This window comes from Strigops habroptila, chromosome 9 (genome assembly GCF_004027225.2).
Source record: "Strigops habroptila isolate Jane chromosome 9, bStrHab1.2.pri, whole genome shotgun sequence".
NCBI lineage: Eukaryota > Metazoa > Chordata > Aves > Psittaciformes > Psittacidae > Strigops > Strigops habroptila.
This window is the reverse complement of record NC_044285.2, coordinates 18,395,531-18,408,655: the sequence shown is the minus strand read 5'-3', so window position 1 is coordinate 18,408,655 and position 13,125 is coordinate 18,395,531. Positions and strand designations below refer to the sequence as shown.

General features: G+C 41.7%; 2 protein-coding genes across 3 annotated transcripts in view; both read left to right on the top strand.

Moving 5' to 3' along the window:
- CIB2 (calcium and integrin binding family member 2) overlaps positions 1-9,594 on the top strand; it is a 60,227-nt gene extending 50,633 nt beyond the window's left edge. The window contains exons 4-11 of one of the 2 annotated variants that reach the window (XR_003993258.1): positions 313-430; positions 545-595; positions 1,866-1,920; positions 2,983-3,214; positions 5,052-5,188; positions 5,669-5,744; positions 6,573-6,678; positions 9,147-9,594. The gene's annotated coding sequence lies outside the window, so the exon portion shown is untranslated. The remainder of the gene's footprint in view (positions 1-312; positions 431-544; positions 596-1,865; positions 1,921-2,982; positions 3,215-5,051; positions 5,189-5,668; positions 5,745-6,572; positions 6,679-9,146) is intronic. The other variant, XM_030498051.1, reaches the window with a different exon arrangement.
- Positions 9,595-10,489: 895 nt separating this feature from the next.
- TBC1D2B (TBC1 domain family member 2B) overlaps positions 10,490-13,125 on the top strand; it is a 32,543-nt gene continuing 29,907 nt past the window's right edge. Inside the window, exon 1 of the mRNA XM_030498026.1 lies at positions 10,490-10,825. Coding sequence (XP_030353886.1) covers positions 10,490-10,825 — 336 coding nt within the window. The remainder of the gene's footprint in view (positions 10,826-13,125) is intronic.

Sequence of the window (13,125 nt, the reverse complement as noted above, 5' to 3'; positions counted from 1 at the left end):
CTTCTGAAATAACAGAATATAGATTAAGCTAGAGACAAAGCTTTGTTGTGGAATGAGAAATATTACACTTGTCAGCTCAGGATCCACAATAGATCAATGTGGGCTGAAACAACAGCAGGATTAAAAAGAGTTTATAATGTTATTGCCCAATACACCTCAGCCGGGACAGACAGTGGAATGAAATTAGATGAGGAAGACATTAAAGATAATAAAATTATAGTTGTTCATGTCCTTAGAAAGAAATGTGTCCAAGACAGAAGTAAAGGGCATAGTGAACAGCTGTTCTGCTTTTCTCTCTGTATCATTTTGCAGTTACGGCTGTCTTGTAGAGATGTTAATAACACCAAGTGACTATCAAATTCTCTTTGGTGGGGAAAAGAAAGAGACTGTTCTTGGTAGAATTAAGAGAGCATCAGTATTACAGATGCAGGTACCTTTATTTAACTGGAAATTCTGCCCTTCTTGTCTGTAAAAAAACCTTTTACAATCTGAACTCCAAATGAAATTCCCTCTTGCCTTGTTCTTTTGATTATCTCATTTGCAGGACCAGTGACAAGCCACATGCGTCAGCCTTTGCATGCTATGCTGTTGCAACGTAGGTCACTTGTTCCCTCTGTTCTTTCTCAGTGAAGATTTGCTCAGATCCAAATGTATTTAGACATAAATCCGTGACGCATGTCATATGTTTTGCACAGGCGTGATTAATGTGCCATGCATGTTGTTGAGTACACGCTCACAAGCCCTGCAATATAAACTGTGATTTGTACACTCTCAGTCAGTTGTGTGCACATGAAGGTCGAGGCTGTGTGTGCCTGAAGATGTGGGCCAACGTGTTTTAACCCTGCTATGGAGGGTGATGGGCACCAGCCTAGCCGCCTCCTTGTTTTTCCTGTAGCTTTTCTCAAGTGAAATCAGTGGATGTGTCAGCCTACCTGGAGCAAGGCAACTCACTGCTGTGGGCTCAGTCACAGCTTGGGCAGCTCCACACAGCTAAAGCTTAACACACTATAGGAAATAGCAGCTGATCCTTGAAGTGGGTCAGGTCCTTTATGTAAAGCTCTGTGAGAAAGCAGGTACAAGTGTCTCTGTTTTCTTGGTGTAAATGGTTCTCAGTTCAGTCTGAGGAAGTATTCATCTGCCCAATTTCTGTCTAGAAGTCAGATACAGCTTTTTAATAGGCCTTTCATCCCTAGCGGTTCTGGGCTGCTCCTCACGTCACCCCGGAGGCAGTACTGATGGTGAACTCCTGCTGATCATTAGTCATCTTTTTTTAGTTATCTAATCTTTAGGGTTACTTCAATGGCACTTAGAAATAAATTGATGTTCACCAGGGTTCCCCCCACTCCTCCCCAATAAGATGAAACAGATCTTCTGTTTAGTAATCTGTTCTACTTTGTCATTATGGCCTAGTAGAGACTGAGAGGAAAAATAATATTGGGATTTTAACCAAAATGGTCCTTTTCATTCTCAGAAAATGGTCATGCAACTTTTTTTTCATGCAGATATAAGAGTCTGCATACAAAAACCATTATCGATTCAGAGAGAATTCCCTCTAGGAATAACTTGAAACTGAAAGACTGCATTTGCTCTGCTTACGTGACTAGGTTAATTGATGGGTGTATTCTCAGAAATAAATCAGTTTCCAGGAAATTCAGTGAAGCTTTGAGTAAGTTGAAAAGTTTTCATCTCTTTTATGGTGATTTTAGTGACTATTTTTCTTCTAATGATACAACCAAACATGCTAAGGAAATAAAGCTAAATTCCTTACAGTAATTTCACACATCCTAATAATGACAGAAGCACTAGAATTTACACTTTTCACAAGTCAGTCTTACTACATGTCTTTATACTTTGGCTTTCTGCAGAATTTGCTAGCAACTGTTCCTGATAGAATGATTCATCCCATGTGACTCATTTTCAGTAAGTATTCCATTTCCAGTTATCTCCTGTAGCTGAAAAAGCAGAGGGAATAATTTATGTCCAGAGAAGTTTGTATGTTTTGAGGTCTTTCCATTCCAAGAAATTCACAAAATTAAATACTGGGTTATTAATGCATTAAGTCCAGCTGATCTGCTTAGAGGAGTTTCTTTTTCTCACTGTGATAATTCTGTGGTAGCCAGGTATGCTTGAGGGCCTGATCTCAACAACAGGAAGACTCCTACTCACTTCAGTAGGCAGGCATCAGATCAGGTCCTTCACTAATATATTGCTTTGTTCAAATGCAGAATGCATAAACAATAAATCCAAGGCTGCAGATAAATTAATTCTATTACTGAAGAAATACTAAAAGGCAGGCACGCACTGTCAGAGATGGTGAACAAATTTACTGTGTTGTCCTTGTGAGACAATATGTAAAATGAAAGAAAACATTCAGACTTCATATGACAGATAAGAGGAATGCGTGATAAGAATGGCCGGGAGAACTAGAGGAAACCTGTGTAACAAACTGTGAAATCAGCAAACATTCTCTGAGTTGACAGAATGTTTAATGGATTTGAGATATCTGTTAAAGTTCATAAGTCAGGCAGCATATGCCAAAGCCAAGTGTTCTGTAACTCAGATTCCACCCCTGCAGACAGGGATTTTCAGGTTCAGCTGGAGTCTAAATTGTACTCAGCAATTTGTAATAAAGTTCCCTTTAACACAAGGCATTTTGATAGGGGATAGGGGAAAAAAGTCAAAGTAAATCTTGTGAGCCACAAGCCTTTAGATGTAAAAAGTGGAAAATGAAGAATTTCTGAGCAGCTTGTGAAACCAAGCTTTGCTCTTGCTGTGTTCTGCAGTACCATCGTATGAGGCATTTCAAACTTAATGCAAGTGTCTTATTTATGACCAGTTGAGCCTTAGTTGTGTTCCCTTCTGGAGCAGAATTTCTCTTTTGTTATGAAATTCTCCTGTAATTTATTGTGTAACTATGACTTCAAGAGTATTATTTTAAGAGGTTGTGAATTTGTGAATCATTGTCTCTCTCAAATCCTTCAGACTGCAGGCCACAGTTCTTTATTCCGACCTGCATTCATCTGCTCTGCCAATGAATAGGCAGAAGTCATGGAGGGAGGAACCTTTCCCATCATCCAGTGAACTGATGCCAGAAGTGAGCCTGTCTGCGGCGAGTGAACAGCAAGCAGAAGGGGCACTTTGGAATAACAAAGAATGGGCACGTTTGCATCTTTGGTGAACAATCTGAATGAAGCGGATCCATTTCTCAGTAAAGGTATAGGCTTTCATATACCCTCACCTTCCTCTTCAAGTGTGCAGTTAGCTAAATCATGCCAGGTTAAACTGCTGTTTTGAGGCAGACACCAGACCATTCATTCTTTGAACTGGGGATGCAGTACCATAGTACTTGTGTTAAACAGCACCACTATCTCTAGTATATCTCTTTGATTTTGGTGACTTTATTAAAACATGAATAATTAATCTGAGACTACTGAAAAATTAAAATATCTTCCCTAATCATTAAATCTGTGCCTTACAAGTGTTGTTTGAATGTTCTTGCTGATCTAAACAAGGAATATTTGAGGTCTCATAAAGAACCCAGGCATCTGAGTTGGCACTGTATTGTTATTTCCTGTACAACTGTACAGTGAACTCAGCTAACATTCTCTCTCATCTGCTTGCTTGAAATGAGTACATTTTGTACACAAAGAGGCTGCAGGCTTACCACTAAATACCACTGCCCTTGACATGATGAGTAATCAGTTGATGAAACAAAGTCTAGTAAAGCCAGAGTAAATATTTTGAACAGTATCTACATATTTTGACCAAACTCCTCCTGGGAAGAAACATGAGATTTGTTATATCCCTTGGAAAATGTCAGTGTATCATTTGAAGGTTCATCCACAGAGTCTCTCTTGTGTGTTATATGCTAGTCAGAGGACTGATGCAGTGCAGCAAGTTTGGCTCCAGCTCTCTCAGGTTTGCCAAGAAGTTTGGGGCTCATTCTGATCACACAGCTGTAGAAATGAAGTCAATTGTATTCACTGTACTGCAAAGTATAGCTTTGTTAGAGAAGCATACCAGTTAGTGACCTATTTATGGTACATTCTCATTATTTCTTAGTTTTTGCTTGTTTTCAGGAGAGAACTAGTAGAACACTTAGTACTAATACAACATTCATCTGTTGTATTAACCTTGAGAACACTAGTGCAGGGAAAATTAAGCCTATTATGTTAGAAAAACCTAAAAATAAATCTTGACTTAATACGAAGAAACTGAGGGAGTTGGAAGCTTGTTTCAGTGACCTGGGTTTGAAACCTACCCAACCTCCTACCTTTCCATATCCAATTTACCTTAAGAGGTAAAGCAGGTAGATTTTTTTAGAATTGATGGCTAATCTCCTGCTATTGAACCTAATGATTTACAAATAAATGTGATTCTCTGCAGCCTCTGATTCTAATTAATCCCCTTTTCATGTCCCATTACAAAAGGGGTAAATGAAGTGTATGCAGAAGGAAAGGGCGTCAAGGACACTTCCCTGGTCATCTACTGATTTATTCTGCCCCCAGGTAGAACCTTCAATCAGTTCGGTGACTGCCGAGGCAGCCAGTTTCTAAATACTTTTTTAGCTTAGAAATCCATTACAGGGACAGTAGGAAAAGACAATTGTGGTGATAATTTCTGATCAAAATTCACAGCTTTCTCTTTTGTGAATGGGATTTGCTTTTCACCTAGTATCATCCTTCTTTTTAATAGTTCTACTAATGGTGACGCTGTGGTAGTGTTGCTGGCTGCATGTTTCATCTTTTTCTTCTTGAATTCATGAAATAAGATGAATGAGATGCATAACTTGCTGTTTTGAATTGAAATCCTACCGACAAAACGCAAGCCACAAGAAATACTAGATCAGAAAATGTTGCGGATAAATCCTTATTGCTCTGGATCTATTTTGCAAGTTGAGAATAGCTTGTACATTGTGCATTAGGATTTCCATACCATGTAATGGGAAGAGAAGCAGGAATGTGTGACATGATACTTTTAGTCTTTATGTGTATGTTCTCACTTGTCTTCAGCGATACTGACTGGCACCTATGTACACCTTTTTCCTACAGGTCATGCTTAGTAGTGGCTACAGGGAGTTGCTGAGTACAGGTGCTTGCTCTGCCATTCTGCAGTTTGAAGATCTCTAACTGGGAAATATCTTTCTGTGGTGGCCTGTCTTGGTTTCTGTAACACTAAGACGGTGCAGGTACAGGTTACTCTTTGTTTTCTACAAATCTTGATAAAGCTTTTCTTGATATGGTCCCTGACAATAAGGACAGAGCAAGAATGAATGACATGTTAAACAGAAATGTTTAAAATCTCTGTGAAGAGGCACAGGATTTATGCTGCAGTATATACAGCTGTAAAAACTCTTTGGAAGGCTGAGTATATGAAAAACAACACTGCTGGCAAAAATTCCCTCTGCTTTGATTCAAAGCCAATGACACTTTCTCAGAAGACATTGATTGTCACACTTTTCCCAGCAATACCATTTGGGAGGGTGTGGAGGTTATGAATTATAACTGATATAATCAACAAAAGCTAAACCACATTTTTTTTAAAACTCATTGATTGGCATATATGTGGAACAAAAGACAAGGAACATGGTAAATTTTAATGCCTAAGAGCAAATCCCATAGGAACAGTCATACCATATTCTGAATATTACTATTTGTATCTTCTGCAGAAAACAATCTGTGGATCTACACAAGGAACAGAATACATGAAAAACCAGGGTCAGGATAAGTGTGTGTTACTGCCAGGTAAGCCAGTGGTTTAATGTAATTGCAAATTTGGCATATATTGTTAGCAAAATTGGGTGAGCAGCTGTCTGGATGTGATAGGATCATTTTCCCCTCACATTTTCTTAGATAATACTATTATTCAATATCTGTCTGAGTGAGAAATGACTTGGGGTTAGTTTGACTTCAGATTTGAATGTTGCGACTTACTCTTGAACCTGTATTTCCTCAGTTTTCCATGTGCTTCCTGTCTTTATTCAAAGCCAAGGCCTGAAGTTCCAAACAGAAAACCACAGGAAAAGCTGCTCTGGTAATGTTTGCCTTGAGCAGAAATGAATAGCAAGAGATATTTCCTGCAAAATCTTCTTTTTTGTGGTGAATGTAGCCTGGATTCCTGACCAAAGAGTCTGGCTAAATCTGCCTGGCTTCAGATAAGATTGTATCAGTTATAGATTCTTAGTTGAAACGTGTCTTTCAGTTTACTGTCTTCAGGATTTTTTTGATCCCATTTCACAAATACTTTTTCCCTTCACTGGACTATTTTATTTCTTGAAAGGGGGTGAATGGAAACTTCTGTTATACTTTTTGCAATTCTGTTATGAAGTAATACTCTGGGCAGAGTATTACTGCTTACACAGAGCAAGGCAAGGAATCCCAGCAGCTTAAGGGTAGCTTGTCTTCCTGTTTACTAGCCCAGCTCTCTGGACCATCTGATCCCAAAGAAATCCCCTTCCTCCATTCTGATAGTGCAACGATGGATTTCTGACCGCAGGAACATTTATGTATTATGGACTCCAAAATTAATTGTACTAATTAATTTGCTTTCTCTCTTGGCTCTTACTTTGCAAGATGACTCTTCAACACCTCCTTCTTTCCTACTCTAAGAAAATCTGACTGATTATCAAAAGCGATTTTGAGCATCCCTCCAGTGAATGTTCGGGGTTCATCTTTAAAGGTAATCTTAAGCAGCCTTCACCAAGTTATTTCTCACTCTGTGAAACAGGGAGTGTAACACTTTTGTGATCCATCCTATCCCAGTGGATCTTTCCTGATTCCTATCGGAGGTAATGCTTCTATGTAAACAATTACACAAAAAAGGATTATGTGAAGATTTTTGTTAAAGTCTAATCTATGATCTCTTCCAATCTTCCTATTTACTGGACACATCTGTAAATCTCCACTATACGTACGTATTCTTAGGTTTTCCACTGGGAATCAATTATACACACTGAAATAAGTTACAGTGTAAGCAGCTGAAATAATTGTGGTTTAGTAATTGTGTCCTTATCTGTGTTTATATCTCTTGCCCATTAATCTTTTAATCTCTACAACAGTACTCTAAATCCTTCTGCTTATCCTCTTCAGCATTCCTATCAAGCTCTATAGCCATTCTCTAGCCAGCTTGGGTCTACATGAATGCTGACAAGCCAATGCTTATGTGCATACGGATTGCCCAGTTTGTTGCTACAGTTAAGTAGTTCCTGCTTTTCTATTCATAAGGGGTCTAATTTGACTCTCTTTCTTCTACATGGCTACCAACTTGCCTTGATATCTTTACAAGTCAGATCACAGATGTGTTACTAGAAATCAATGCTGCCATTCACTGAATTGTGTAACTGTTGCTTTTTCATAGTGAAGAGTTCTTGACAATATGCAGCCTAACAAAAAGTAAAACCAATGCCTTTAATGTTGTCATATATTCAGCTGCTTTTATACGAGACAGTTTGAACCAAAGTTTAATTAGGCCTTTCTGATACTGAATCAGAAACTACAAATAAGCTTCCCTGCTTATTCCCCGTTTGTATCTTTTTTTTCCATTTTGAGAGGGGAACACAAATGGGGAATGTGAATCAGGAAGGGAGCACCATCTAGTGTTTAAAGAGTAATACTGGAGAATGAAAGCTATATGAAATGTTGCCCCCCGTTAAAACATTTAAACCATGTAATTCCTTGGCTGACTTGTTTGCATATAAGGAAAGAATTTATTCTGGCAATGTAATTATATGATGTTCTTTGTGGACACAGTGGTGACTGAGAGGCAAGGTAGAATGAGAATGACATGTCAGACTGCAGCAGAAACAGTCATTTGGAGGAAGTTTTTGTCTGTTTGTTTCTGTTGGTTAAAAAAAACAAAACCAAAACCAAAAGCTTTGGAAAACTTTAGGTTCCTGAACTTCAAAGAATTTAAATAATAGTAGACCAAAACCATTCACTTTTCAAAATAATGTATTGCAATACTGTATGCAAGCACGATACAGAACCAGGCTATAGCAGTGTGACAGTATTTCTCTTGGCAGTGACAGTCATGGATAAAATTCTGCAAGAACTTGCAGAATATTTGTTAAAATGGAACAAAAGTAACCATTTAGCCTATATCTCAGCATGCAGGCTTGCACTGACACTGTGTGGGACAGGGCTTGAGGGAGACAGTTGTCTGTAGTCGCCTTGTTCTGGAAAGCAAGAACCTGTAGATGTTTAGTGTGAGCTCTGAAAGATTCTGGGTTTCATATCTAACTGAATCCCTGTATCTCAGAAGATATCAGACAAGAGGCAAAGTAATTTTTAATTTCTGTTCTGTGAAAGGAAGCAGTGTACACTCTCAGACATTCTAATTTTGGAGCTATGATCTCACTTAGAAATAAGTTGCTGTTATTTACCCTTCCACATCTGGATCTGTTTGTGAAAGAAAGGGCATACATGAAATAAGGAACCTATTTTCCAAGAAGGGGAACTTTCTGTTTACATGAATCAACTGTGAAATGAGGGGATTCTCCTGCTTCAAGTGTTGTAAGGAAGATGGTCAGAAAATTAGAACAGTGAAGTCCTGACAGCAAAAGTTTTGAGGATTTAGGAATTGATTCCATGCAAGATGGAATTGATAGCCAGGGGGAGTTGTGGGTGCCCAGCAGGCAAAGAACAAGGCCACGCTTCACAAAACTGATGAGATAATGTAGCAGATCAGAGATAAGTGCTGCGACACTTGTCTGCATGACTGAGATAAGGAACTGGCAGCTTCTAAAGAGAATCAGTGTTTCCCCTCTGTAACTCATGTTCTGGCAAATGCCACTTGCCAAGAAAAGAGTATGATGCTACCAGAAGACCAACAGTACTTTGTATTAGGGAAAGGAAATACCGAGCAGTACATATGGAAGAAATCTCACTGACCTGTTGTTTAAGCAGGATCAACTGTTCTTACTTTCCACATTCACTAACAGAGTGTTGACTTGGCACAGAGCAGAATCAGTGATTTTAGTCTTAACAAAAATAATAGTAAAAAGAGAAAAAAAAGTCTTGCCTTAGTTTGCAACATCTAACCTGCCATATGAGTTGATTGGGGAGAGAACTTCCACCCCTCATCTTCCACAACAAAATACTGTGCTAACGGGGTACTGCTCTTTCCTCACTTGACACATTTCTCATCAGTAGGTGACATCTGGAGAGGAGGACTCGAAGTATTCTGCAATCCCTTATCTCAACACCACAATGAAACCCATGGACAACCACACTGAATACTCAGGTGCTTCATATCCTTTACATCCTTTAGCATAGAATGAAAGTTTTGTCTGGCAGATGAGACAGTTACTTTTCATTGAGAAATTAATCAGGGCATTTAAAAATGAGGACAGAGTGAGTAAGAAGCTCTGGGAGATTTAGGATGTCTGGATAAATTGAACTTTCCAATTGTCAGAATTCAATCACATGAATCTAGTTCATAAACAGCATAATCCTAATAAAAATGCCACTGCAAATATCAGCTCCAACAACTATATTGACATTAAACCTTTTGTGTAAACCTTTTAAGGTTGAGAATGAAAAGTTGAATGCCATTAAACATGGAACTGTGTCCCCCCATTTTTGGGTGGTTATGCCACATCAGACTGTTTTCTCTGTTTGTACCCAGAGCATTAGGCATGTTTGATGGAAATAGGCAGATAACAGTGTTCCAAACACAAGGAGAAATGCCCCTTGTGGCATCTTGATCTCTTCACAGTGAAGTTTTCTATTACAGAAGTTCTCTATTATTAACACTGGAAGTTCTCCAGATCCCAAAATGTGCTAGATGGTTCAGTGAAACATATAGTTTGGCCTGTAACCCTTCACAAGTCTAAACTCTTTAAGCTACAGCTTTTTACCTATTGCTGCCTGCGTGTTCTGTATTTTTTCCCATAACTAATAAGATTTGGAAATGATGTTTAAGTGCCCACTGACAAGCAGAGCAGTAAGGGGGTGCTAAGCAAGACCAAACGCCACAGAGAGATAGTGAAGGAAGGCATCGTGTGCCCCATGCACTCCAATGTTGGGCAAGGTGCTGTGGCAAAGGCTGGGACAGGGAGGCTACCGATAAGTAGCACAGTTCCCTTCAGGAGAAGGGTTTTACTCTGGCTGTGGGCTAGAACACACGTGGAAAATCGTTTCTAATGTGGTTGCAGAGGTGCCGGAGCCGGCAGCAGCAGGCGAGGGCCGGTCCCCGCGGAGCGCCGCCGGTAGCTGGGTGTGGTGGGGTGGCGGCTTCCACGTCAGCAGCGGCCCGCTGTCCCGGAACAGGCCCGCACGGCGGCCGCGGCGGGCTGCGTCCCGGCGGGCAGCGGGGCCGTGCTCGGCAGCCGGGGCGGGGCGGCCCCGGGCCTCCTGCTCTGCCCGGTGGCGGGGCGCGCCGGGCCGGGCCGGGCCGGGCCGGGCCGCAGCGGCCGCACTACAAGTCCCGTGAGGCGGCGCGGTCGGGCCCGCTCCGGCGCGGCGGGCGAGGCGGCGGCCGTGCCGAGGCGATGCCGGCGGCGGGCTCGGAGGGGGACGAGGGCCCGGCGGGGGCCGGCGGCCCGGCAGGGGAGCAGGCCGGCCCCGGCGCCCCGAAGCTCTGCGGGTACCTGCAGAAGCTGTCGGGCAAGGGCCCCCTGCGCGGCTTCCGCAGCCGCTGGTTCGTGTTCGACCCCCGCCGCTGTTACCTCTACTACTTCAAGGGGCCGCAGGAGGCGCTGCCCCTCGGGCACCTCGACATCGCCTCCGCCTGCTTCAGCTACCACCAGCCCGAGGCCGGCGCCGCGGGGGACGAGGCCGCCGCCTTCGAGGTGCACAGCCCCAGCGGTGCCGTCGCCGTGCTCAAGGTAGGCCCGGGCGGGAACCGGTCCCGGTTCCCGGTCGCCTTTCCCCGTCCCCAGTCCCTGCAGCCCCGGGCGGGCCGGGGCAGGCGGTGTCCGGCCGTCTCCCGTCAAGCTCGGGCGGGACCTGCGCCTCCGGAGCGGGACTGGCCCCGCTCCGTTCGTGTGTCGTCCGAAAAGAAGTCATTTCGCGAAGGCAATACCAGGCTGTCCCCAGCGTTAGTTTCGTTTTGTTTTCGTCTCTGATCGTGTTTTTAAAGCGCTCTTCTGAAGGGGAAGAAAACGCTTTTGGCGAGCAGGGTCCTGTGGGAGCAGGATGGGCTAACTGTCCTGGTTGGAGTGCGATACGTCTGGGTAGCAAACGGATTCCCGAGGAATTTTGGGGTGCTGTGGGTTTGGAAGCTGAGCGGGAGTGGCAGGTTTTCACTTTGGGGTGTTTATTTTGCAAAGATGGTGTATGCAGAAGTCCTCATCTAGACTGCTTTGGGAGGAAGGAAGAGGAGGAGGAGGGAGAATTGTTTCCTGATGCTAGCAGAGGCTGCTTATCACGTTGTCTTTGCAAGGACTCAGACTATTGTAGGGCAAGAGGTAAATCTTAAGATTTCCTTTATCGTCATGCCTAGGAAAAAAAAACCAACCCAGCAAGGAGACGATTTCTGTGCAGTGAAGAAGAAGTAATTTCTCCTGAGCATCTGTTATTTTCGATTGCTATGAAGGCATACGTTTACCACAAGGAATGTTTTTGTGCATTGAGTGTGAATTTACATGTGAAGTGAGTTGTTTAGTTGGTTTTGGTTTTGTTTTTTTCTGTTTTTTTAATCCAAGATCTTTAATATTAGAGAATAATCCATAAACCAGCAGAACTTCTTATTGAATATTAGAAAAGATCTTTCTTATACACTGTCTTCACAGTGGGGATTTGAGAGATGATAATAAATGCTGAGATTGTAGAACAATGTCAAAATAAGGAATCGTAAAATCATAGAATCAGCTAGCTGGGAAAGACCTTTAAGCTCATCAGATCCAACCTTTACCCCAGCACTGCGAAGCCCACCACTAACCCATATCACTGAGGGCCTTGTCTACATGGGTTTTGAACACTCCCAGGGACGGTGACTCCAGCACTGCCCTGGGCAGCCTGTTCCAATGCCTGAGCACCTTTTTGGTTAATTTTTTATTTTACTAAATAATAAGTTGTTTAACTGGAAAATTAATATGATAATAACCTTATTTGGTTAAGGAAAAGCAAACTGTAATCAGCAGTTTTGCATGCAATCATGTGTAAAAGCTACCTTTTTGTAACCATAACCAAAGTTATGTATCTGCCTGTATAGCCTGTTACTGAAGTTAAACTGTAGACTTGGTCTAAGCTTTGATTTTTGATAGTTTGAAGGGGGTTTTTTGTTTGGTTTTAATTAGTATCTAGTGATTTTTATGTGGAAGTCTCCAGGAAAATACATAATGCAGGTCTTGTTTAGAGGATTCTTTTTGAATAGGAGGGCCTTTGTTGAGAAAGGTGTAATTTAGGATTAGGATTATAGTGGGAAATAGTATATGCCAGCTGTGTAATAAGTACTCAGTCTGTCAAACAGTGATCTAGCAGCAGCCTTGCGTGTCTTCTGGAGTCATGAAAATACAAGTCAGACTCGACAGCGATGCACAAGCGTAAGAAACAGTTTTCTTTTTCACGTTTTTCTTGGTATCTTTTAGACTGTGGTTTACTGCTCTGCCCATACTTCTTGTACTCATTTTTTTCCTGTACTCCTTAGGAAGGAGCTTGCATAGGTTGAAGCTCTTTTCATGCTTCCCTTACAGGGATTGAGAAAAGGTGCCAGTGAAGGAAGTCAAGGTCATTCCTGTAATTAGCAGAAAAAAAATCATCTTATATCTTCTACCTCTGGTATTGTTACGATGCTTACCCTAAAGCAGCCAAGTGTCTGTCCCTAAAAGTGCTCGGGGACATGTTATAGGAGTTAATATAATAAGAAATTAATGAAAATCTTGAGGGATGTTGCCGGACCAACTGGCTTTTTGTGACCATGTGATTAGCATGGACCTTTGAAAGCCCCTTCCAACCCGAACTGTTTTATGATTCACCAAGGGATAAGGCTTTTGCAGCTGGAATTAATTTTCTTCTACCCAATACGATAGTTCTTTAAGGCCTTTAAAAACATCTTTCACCTAAATAAGGTAGACATAGAATTAAGAATGAATTCAAGATGTTAAATTGAAAAACCAAACAAATGACCCCTATCCCCCATTGACAGATCCAGCCCCTTGTGAAAACAAATGTGATTTAATTTATC